Source organism: Anopheles maculipalpis, chromosome 3RL (assembly GCF_943734695.1).
Source record: "Anopheles maculipalpis chromosome 3RL, idAnoMacuDA_375_x, whole genome shotgun sequence".
NCBI classification, from domain to species: domain Eukaryota; kingdom Metazoa; phylum Arthropoda; class Insecta; order Diptera; family Culicidae; genus Anopheles; species Anopheles maculipalpis.
Genome location: NC_064872.1, coordinates 43,993,820 through 44,003,920, shown reverse-complemented (window position 1 = coordinate 44,003,920; position 10,101 = coordinate 43,993,820). Strand labels below are relative to the sequence as shown.

Below are 10,101 nucleotides of genomic sequence, written 5' to 3'. Positions count from 1 at the left end.
GGACGAGCAACTGATGCAGCAGTTATCCCAGTCGGGGTAAACTCGCAAGTTCTACAGGATGTTAAATGCGGCACGCGGCGGTTTTACTCCCATGATCGCTATGTGCCGCAGCGAGGAAGTAGAACTGGGTGTCATACACCCGGTGTACAAAAAGGGCGGCAGGATGGACTGTGCTAACTTGCGGGCCATCACAGTCCTGAATGCTGCCTATAAGGTCCTGTCCCGAATACTCTTCTGCACACTGGAGCCCCTTGCTACATGGATTGCGTCGGAAACTACCAAGCTCGATTTGTTGGAGGCAAATCGACAACCGACCAACTCTTCACTCTACGGCAGATCCTCCAAAAATGCTGGGAGCACCAGATCCCAACGCACCACCTGTTCATTGACTTCAAGGCGGCCTAAGATACCGATCGGACTGATCGGACTGAACTATTGAACACCATGCAGCAGTACGGATTCCCTGGGATGCTGGTTCGGCTGCTAAAGGCCACTATGGACGGGGTGCTGTGCAAAGTGAGAGTTTCGAGCATGCTATCGGGATCGTTCGAATCTCACCAGGGTCAGAGGCAAGGAGATGGACTCTCCTGTTTGTTGTTCAACATCGTTCTGGAGGGTGTCATGCGAAGCGCGGGGTTCGACATCTGGTGCACGATTTTCACCCGATCTCTCCAATTCCTTGGCTTTGAGGATGACATCGACATCATCGGACGGACAACTGCGGCGGTGTGCGATGCGTACACCCGACTGAAACGCGAGGTCAATAGAATTGGATTGAGCATCAATGCGACGAAGACAAAATACCGGCTTGCCGGAGGCAATGACCGTGATAGAGCCCGACTCGGAAGTAGAGTATCAGTTGACGGCGACGATCTCGAGGTGGTAGAGGAGTCCTGCTACCTCGGTACGATCGTAACTTCGGACAAGAACGTAAGCAGCGAAATCCGAAGGTGCATTGTTCAGAGGAATCGTGCCTACTACGGACTCCACAAACTCCTGCGATCCAGAAGACTCCAACAACACACGAAATACACGATTTACCGTACCTTGATATGTCCGGTAGTCCTCTACGGGTACGAGTCTTGGACTATGCTGACGGAGGACGCCAATGCACTCGCCATTTTCGAACGGCGGGTGCTAAGGACTATCTTTGGCGGTGTGTGCGAGCAGGGCGTGTGGCGAAGGAGAATGAATCACGAGCTAGCTGAGCTGTTTGGCGGTACTGATATCCTGACGGTGGTGAAAGCCGGTAGCATACGTTGGCTGGGGCACGTGATGAGGATGCCGGTCTCATGCCCCACCAAGAAGGTGCTCGTCAGCGACCCGTTTGGCACGAGGCGTAGAGGAGCACGGGGAGCTCGTTGGCTGGATAAAGTGGAGTCTAACCTGTCGTAGATCGGATGCAGTCGTGAATGGAGGACTGCAGCCCTAGACCGAGTTTCCTGGAAACTGATTGGCTGACACGAATCCTGAGCAGGCCAAGAAGAAGAAGAAGAAGAATCATATCAAGGAGCTAAAATGTATGTGTGTGTTTGTAAATTAATATGTTTTTGATTATATTTGAAAGGTGCCGTATTGCTAATAGGTTAGTCTAGTTTAAATACAGATCAAGTTATAATTAATTCGAATTGGTTGCATTTTATTTGATTGTACTTTTATTGCACAGCTATTACAGTAATTCAAAAGGACTAAGATATATTCTAGTTATGATAATTTTGGTGGGAAGGAGCCTGATGATGGTATTGTGGCTGGTGATGGTACTGAGGCTGGGGAGCCTGGTATCCCTTGATCGGTTCACGGTGCACTTCAGCGATGAATCCGCTCTTACCCTCAACGTGGTATGTGACGGTACGCTTGTGGCCATCAGCATCGATCAGGTAGTACTCGCCCTGAGTAGTGTCGTCCTTGCGGGCCTCCTTTTGTCCATGGACATCACCAGTGTGGTCATCATGGATGTCATAGTGATACTCGTAGTGCACTGGTCCGTGGTGCTCTTCTTCATGATGGTACTGTTGCTGATGTCCGTAGTGAGATTGGGCACTGATGGCGGCCACCAGGGCAAGAACAACGATGATCTGTAAAAGACAGGATGTTAGTGAAAACAATCCATATGTGATGGGCGGTTATCGTATGAATACCTTGGAGTACATTTTGCAGGGTGTTTGTGCTGTGTTGATTCGGGAGCGAACAAATGGTTTCTGATGCCAAAAACTGCGGAGGACCATGTTTATATAGCGAAGTGAAATGGACTGATTTTGTCAAGCGGGCGCTTGAAGATTAAAAAAACAGTGAAAAGCTACCGAAAATTAAGAGTACGTCGTCAGTAACGGCAATCACGGATTGCCAAATGTTCCAACCGGTTGAACCAGGCTGCTCTAGTTGAAGTGAAAGGTATGAAGGCGTTGTTTGTATGTGTTTTATTTTTTCAATATGTTAGTATGTTGCTATTGAGTGATTCCTTAAAATGCCACTCTTATTCTTTTTCCTTTTGTACTTGGCTTAACGATCTTCAAGGTCACGCCAGTCATTATGGCCTACCAGACTTGCTAATACCACGTAGTTAGATAGTCAGTCCTCACTACCGGGAAACGGACCGGATGGGATGTGAACTCCGGTGCCACTGTCATATCACCACCAAAATGCGCAAATAAATGAACAAAATGACTGTTTTTGTACGATTTGTTTTTAATTTTGTGTTTTTTTTTTCTATTTTACAGTGACTGGCAGGAAGAACATCAATATTTTTCTTCAAACTTATGATGGAAATTATGATGTGCAGGAGCGTCGTGGAAGCCCTTGATCGGTTCTCGGTGTACCTCTGCGATAAATCCACTCTTGCCCTCAACGTGGTACTTGACAGTGCGTTTGTGACCATCAGCATCGATCAGATAGTATTCGCCGTGTGTGGAGTCTTCCTTTCGTGCTTCGCGATGACCGTGGACGTCGCCAGTGTGGTCATCATGCACATCGTAGTGGTACTCATAGTGCGCTGGTCCGTGATGCTCTTCGTCGTGATGATAATGCACTACATCATGTTGAACATCGTTATGCGCACCGTAGTGATTTTGACCGCAAACAACAGCCACTAGTCCAATTATTCCTACTATCTACAAAGGAAGGGAAGCTATTGTTTCACACAATAAACGCTTCATCGTTTTACTTCATTACCTTCAGGAGCATGTTGGAATGATGAATATGATTCCCGTTGTCCGTTTGCACACACTAGTTTGCCGGATATCAACCATTCACTGATTGTGACTCTACTTCCTGTGATGCTTTTTATACCAACGATTGAATCCTCTTCGGTTGAGCTTTTCACTTTCGTTTAAGAAAGCATGATGCCCAAGAAGCTGGATGCCTCGCCATGACCATAAGCGGACTATCTATCTTTTTCTATCCGATACCAATGCTACGTCTGCTGCTTTAACTTCAATTAGGCAACCATCGGGCATAAAACTATACCAATATTACATTCGTTCGATTGAAAAGGAGTTTGGGGGCCGGTTTGGCTGGAACTGGAAGCGGATCAGGAAATGCAATGCTTGTGTTTTGCGCAGCGGTAGGAAATTCACATTGAAACTGGTTTCAATGTGAAGATCATCAGTCGCAACCGGTTGAAAGTGATGCGTAACGAGTTGTGGCAATACGTAGAAGGAAATCGGTTGGCAGATTCGTATTGGAGGGGATGGAAATGATCCACCATGTTTTCAATGTGGCCATTGCAAATGTGAAACGGAAAACATCAGTACAAAAGTAAATCCATAACAATCGTACAATAGAAATTATGTATCGGCAACATTGTGCAAGCTTTCTTTTGTATGACAAATCGAAAATGAGATCAACAATCTAATATGTGAGAAGTATCCGTTGAAAAAATGGAAAATAAAATGGAAAAATGTGCATGATTAACGTTTAACGAATATTCACAGACACTTGTATTACTACTTTAAGAATTGCACCATTATAACAACTTAATAAAATAAGCGCAACAAGCACAGATAAATGGTCCCATTGAAATAATAAAGAGACATTACAATATAAATTTTTCATTCGCTATAGTAAGTTAGAAATGGTTCCTTTCACTAGCCAAAATAAATAACTGGAACTAAAAAACTTTGTTGAAACCATCTCTGTTTACATTCACCAAATGAACGGATTTAAGTAAAATAATAAGTTTAAGTTTAAGTAAATTTGTGAACCCATTTAAAAAAATATATTCAAAGTGACATTCAAAGTGAGATTCACGGCATGATTTAATTTAAATAATCATAGTATGCATAAAAAAATTATTGAAATATTAAACAGAAGAAAGAAAAATGAATAAAATTATTAAAAAAGTAATAGCTTCTGGATAATTTAAGACAATAAGATGAGATGAATATTTATATGGATATTTATTAACAACAGTAACATTTACAATAGTATTTCTTCTTGACTTACGACCTGTTAGGTCACTACGAGGGAATATTCGGGGTGGAAATTGACACCCCATCGTGTGAAGACTGACGCCGCTACCGCCTCTACCCGTACCACTAAACCGCCAAAAATTGATATTTATCACATATAGTTTTTCACTTATTAAGTGTAGCGACCGAAAATGCTACGCAAAAATCCATTTGGTTTTTTTTGACCATTGTACCGAAACAGTCTCCGACGCCTTCCAACCCAACCACGATCGATCTTCTGCATTGCTCGATCATTATGAATATCAGTTTTCGGTACCGGCACTCGGATCACTTTTGCCTCGAATCCATGTTTCCCATTTGCGGTGTACTCTACAGTTCGTTCATATCCATCCGGGTCCAGGACTGAATATTTTCCAACGACCGCATCGCCAACTCTCCTTTCTTCGTGTGATTTTACGTCATTCGTTTCTCGACTATTGACGCTATAGTCGTATGCGTAGCTGGGAATGCTAGAGTTAGGTTTGATGACTATTGGATTAGCGCAAGCTATGCTAAAGCTAGTACCAAATAATATCACTAAACTGATAGTAATTGAATTTTGAATGCAAAATAATATAAATAATTTCATAATGTTTGCATGTATTTTTAAAAGTTATTGTATAAAGTGAGCTAATGTTCAAATAGTTAACAATATATGACTTGTGTTCTTATCGACCTTTCACACGGAAATGACAGACCTTGTACATGGTTTATGCTTATTTATACCCTGCATAGCATTAAACTGGATAAATATATCGCGACAGATGGCAATTAAATGGTTGAAGCATTGCGATATGTGTCATTTACTACATGTATCAATCGATGCTTTGCAAAGTACATTAGAGGATGTATAATAATTGCTAGTTGTGTAATTCCAATCTCGTTTGTCGTTTGTGAGCAATAAATGACTGCTGATTTCTGCAACGCATTTTTTCCATTTTGTAATTCTGCAAACTAGTTCAAGTTTTCAAGCAGGATTTAAATCCAGCTCCGATCTGGTCGATGCGATAGCAGCTTGTCAACTGTTGGTCAGGTATTAGGCATATTTAGGATACGCATGTTGGCGTTGGTGTTATGTGACAACCATTCAAAGGCGTTAAGACAATTGTTTTTGAACAATTGTTGGCAAGATAGGTAGGGCTTAATCCGAGAGTTATCCAAAAGCTGGGATCGATATAAAGACAATCGGATCGGTACGAAATTTGTCATTCGCTAAAATACATCAGCTTGTGGACGTTTCGATTTAGCTGTGCAATGAAAATCATCATGCAAGACAAGGTAAAAAAAAAATTAGTACGTTTTACTAGGGTCATAACTTATATTTTTTTATTTGCAGTTATCCATTCTTCTGCTCTGTACCACAGCAGTAGTTAGCGCTGCTATATTGCCAGTGACGCATCATCTTGGCGACGATCACGGCCCAGTAGAGTATCGATTCGAGTATTCTGTAAATGATGACCATACTGGTGACTCAAAGCGACAACATGAAGAACGCCACGGTGATAAAGTGACCGGCCAGTACAGTCTGATCGACGCAGATGGTTATCGCCGTATTGTAGATTACTCTGCCGACAAACATACGGGATTTGTAGCTAACGTACACCGTGAGCCTATTAAAGGATTCCATATGGTCACCACACCAAACAAAGTAAAGGTAGTTCCGGTGGTAAAGTTTGTGAAATCGATAACTTTGGCTCCGGTGTTACATCATACTGAGCCAGTTCATCATGTAATCCCAGTACATCACATAAAGCATCATCAGATTATTCCACATATTCACGTGCAAAACTCGGTAGTGTATGCGCCTAAACATGGCAATAGTGTACACTCTCATACTAGCTTCAAAAGTGAAAATGTAAGCTATCAGTATTGAAAGACACTTGTAAACGTTAATTGTCAACCAGTAACAAATAAAATATGGTATTGCCTGTTGATCATTACTTATTTTAATACGATTTATCATCGTTATCTGCTTTCCATGACAGCAATAAAGAACTTAATTCGCCTCGTATCTTCTTCTTCTTCTTGGCTTAACGACCTCTAATGTCATGCCGGCCATCGAAATGGCTGGGGACGGTCCGGATGGGATTTGAACCTCGATCTTGCCGTTTGAAGACCGGCGCCGCTGTCGCCTGTTTTTGAGAAATGCGTATTCGTGCAAAAATATTGACAAAAGTGTAATAAAAATCTACATACACTAAATATGCAAGAAGTAGGAACAAGAAAAAGTTTAAATTGATATGAAAAACTAACGAATGTTTCGATAGTAGATGTGTCAGCGGAGCCGGTCTTTACACGGTAGGATCGAAGTTCAAATCCCATGTGGACCGTTTCACTTTTATTAAAAACTGATCATCCAAATATGTGTTATGTATAATTCTAGTCCGTTAGAACATCAGAAGGACAACGAATGAACAACTTTATAAAATGAATTTGACACAAGCTCAGATAAATGTTCCCATTGCAACGAAATAGACACTTTGCTATACATTGTTCATGTGCATTAGAATAAGTGTAGAATGGAAAACTTTTATTGGGCGTACAAAAGAAACTATTGTTTCTTATGAAATGATGTCATGTCCCTAACATACCTGAAAAATATAAAAAACATAAATGTGTATAAAAAAAGATCAGGTAAAAATCATAACCATAGACTATAATATGGAATTATACAGCATATGGACTAATTAATAAAAGCTTAATGGTAGAAAAAAAAAACGAATTTGTGGTGATAAATTATGTTACAATTATCAAATTAAAGTATTTGAAAACCTGCTTTACGAAAAAAATTGTAAGTGTGCTACATTTATAATTTTCCCAACTTAAAATGCTTTTGATATGGCACAACTAAAAAAAGTATTTCAAATTTAATATAATATCTGCAACGTTCTTCTTTTACTTTTTAGTCAGCTCAGGAGTGAGCTCATGGTGATGACAAGGTCAGGTCGTCAATCCGTTTCCTAGAACCTCGATCCAGGTCTGTAGTCCTCCATCCACGGATGCATCCGATCTCTATCAGGTTCGACTTTACCTGATGCGTTCAACGAGCTCGCTTTACACCACTTGCTGAATGGGTCGCTGATATTGTGCATACAACGCAATGTGTATAACTAATAAATCAGAAACAGCAAGCTAAATATTATACAAAAAGTAAAATTTTCCTTACATACTGTTTGCTCGCACACACCGCCAAAATAGTCCTTAGCCGACCGGGACTCATCTCTGTAGAGGAACTAAATATCATTATCGTACTAAGTTCATAAAACTCCAACCATCTCTTAATTGTCACTGTGAACTGATCATTTGCATTTCAGCCGAACTTTATGATGTTCAGTGCCTTCGGAAAGCGTGTCCTTTGTGGACGTCATATTGATTTGGACTATTGGACTATGGACATATTGATGGACCGTCCCCCCGTAGTGAGAACTGACTATCCAACTACGTGGTATCGGCAGTCTAGTAAGCCATTTCGATGGCCAGCATGACCTTAGAGGTCGTTGAGCCAAGAAGAAGAATAATGTCTTGTATAGAATCAATCACAGCTCCCAAAAATGATTTGCGAGCTATTGTATTATTGCAGTATATAAGCAAATATTGGAATTCTAATATTTCGTCGTTAGTGAATTTTAGTAACCAACAAATCTTATTATTCAACATTTATGATTTATTTTCATATACTTGTTTTACATCATTTAAAAAATTATTTACAACAAGATTTCAATTGAAGCTAGCTAAGAATAACGTGTTTGCTGAACTTAGTAATGGTAGGCAGGATAGGCAACTTTAGCCACTGGGACGGCGACCTTAGCGATCGGGGCGGCGTACACCTTAGTAACTGGGGCGATCGTCTTGACGATCTTGTGTCCCTCAAGAGGTTCACGGCGGACGACGGCGTTGAATCCATTGTGCTCATCGGCGGTGTAGTCAACGATGCGACGATAACCATCGGCATCAATCAGGGTGTACTGTCCCTTAACATCATCACCGTGACGTTGCTCCTGTTGGCTCTTGATGTCTCCGGTGTGGTCATCGTGCACGGAGTACTCAAACTGGTACTCGGCCGGAGCATCCGCGTATTCGATGTGTTTGACGGCAACAGGAAGCACGGCAGCGCTGGCAACGGCAACCAAAGCGAACAGAATGCAGTACTAACGAAAAAAGTGAAAATAATTCAATAAATATCTTTGCAACATTTTTTACATCCTTTTTTACTTACTTTGAAAGCCATTTTTGGGTAAAGTGTCTTTTGGGAATAAGGAGTGATTGCAAGTACGGTCGATATGCGAATGATGTAGATCATGTAGAATTGCTAGCCTTTTATACATCATGACATACAGTTCAAAATTGCTTATTTACTACTTGTAGAAAATACCAGCAAGGCTTACAGCGGCACCAAAAACGAACGGACAACCCGGTTCTAGCCAAACCAAATATCCTTGATCGGCTGCTCTAAATTAACTGCGTACAAGATCTAGACATACCATAAAATCCGCACGCCAGTACGCCGGTCCAAGTACATATCATTTCCGATGTAGATGTTTGAGTTTGTGCTGATAGAACTGCAGGTACCACCCTAGTTAGTTTCACCCTCATGACATGTTGGTGTGTAAGTGTGGTTTTTGGCTTTCTATATAGTATGGTTTCATTGCAAATTTGGAACACTAATTTCATTGAGATACCACATAGGGGTGTCGGCATCAGCTTGAAACGAACGGCGGATAAATGAACAAAATGGACCAGCCGAAAAGGCGACCTGACTGCCCTGTCCAGTATCATGTACAAACACACCATCGGACAACACGTGACTTTTACGCAGATATCGTTGTTGCTAAGTTGGTAGCACGTTTCCACCCGAATCGAACGAGACAGGCGTGGTAAAAAAAATCTGTAAAGAGGAAGAGGACATTACCGCGATTCTGGTGGGCCTTTGAATGTGTGGTAGGTAGGAATAAGTGACGGAACAGTCGTAGCACTTTTCGTTAAAGCTTTCGGTGGGGTAGATCAATATTAAATTTTGCGATCAAATTTTACATAACGTGTGGGAGGTCTATCTGCAAATCTAAATAGTAAAGAAGGACTTGAAGTAACATAGAACTTGCCGGAGAAGTGGGTATAAATATTCAAGCATTAGCTTGGTCCAAGTATCAGTTGTCCATCAGCAATCCGACTGTGCAGTTTATCAATCAGCTCAACTTCAAAGTTTCCTTAAAATGGGTTTCAAGGTGAGACTTTCAGAAAAATTAAGTCACACGTGTATGTACTGAATCTTTCACTCTATTTTCTTGTTAGTGCTGTATCCTGTACGCTTTGGTTGCCGTTGCCAGCGCTGCCGTGCTTCCTGTTGCCGTCAAACACATCGAATACGCGGACGCTCCGGCCGAGTACCAGTTTGAGTACTCCGTGCACGATGACCACACCGGAGACATCAAGAGCCAACAGGAGCAACGTCACGGTGATGATGTTAAGGGACAGTACACCCTGATTGATGCCGATGGTTATCGTCGCATCGTTGACTACACCGCCGATGAGCACAATGGATTCAACGCCGTCGTCCGCCGTGAACCTCTTGAGGGACACAAGATCGTCAAGACGATCGCCCCGGTTGCTAAGGTATACGCCGCCCCGATCGCTAAGGTCGCCGTCCCAGTGGCTAAGG

At 42.0% G+C, this 10,101-nt stretch overlaps 3 protein-coding genes across 3 annotated transcripts; 1 reads left to right on the top strand and 2 right to left on the bottom strand.

The window, feature by feature from the left end:
- Positions 1-1,700: 1,700 nt before the first annotated feature.
- LOC126565637 (larval cuticle protein A2B-like) lies at positions 1,701-2,150 on the bottom strand. The gene is made up of 2 exons (XM_050222834.1): positions 2,139-2,150; positions 1,701-2,075 (listed from the first exon to the last, which is right to left on the bottom strand). The coding sequence occupies exons 1-2, from the start codon at positions 2,148-2,150 to the stop codon at positions 1,701-1,703; spliced, it is 387 nt and encodes a 128-aa protein (XP_050078791.1).
- A 556-nt stretch (positions 2,151-2,706) lies between these two features.
- LOC126560640 (larval cuticle protein A2B-like) lies at positions 2,707-3,180 on the bottom strand. Its single transcript, XM_050216598.1, has 2 exons — positions 3,169-3,180; positions 2,707-3,107 (listed from the first exon to the last, which is right to left on the bottom strand). Exons 1-2 carry the CDS (start codon positions 3,178-3,180, stop codon positions 2,736-2,738), a joined length of 384 nt encoding a protein of 127 aa, XP_050072555.1. The 3' UTR covers positions 2,707-2,735.
- Positions 3,181-5,699: 2,519 nt separating this feature from the next.
- On the top strand, positions 5,700-6,318 carry LOC126560639 (cuticle protein 7-like). Its single transcript, XM_050216597.1, has 2 exons — positions 5,700-5,723; positions 5,782-6,318. Exons 1-2 carry the CDS (start codon positions 5,700-5,702, stop codon positions 6,316-6,318), a joined length of 561 nt encoding a protein of 186 aa, XP_050072554.1.
- The last annotated feature ends 3,783 nt before the right edge of the window (positions 6,319-10,101 follow it).

Bases quoted from the DNA above. Each gene is read 5' to 3' on its own strand.
- LOC126560639 (XM_050216597.1), top strand. From the start codon at position 5,700: ATGAAAATCATCATGCAAGACAAG. The intron at 5,724-5,781 runs GTAAAAAAAAAA...TTTTATTTGCAG, and splicing joins AAATCATCATGCAAGACAAG to TTATCCATTCTTCTGCTCTG.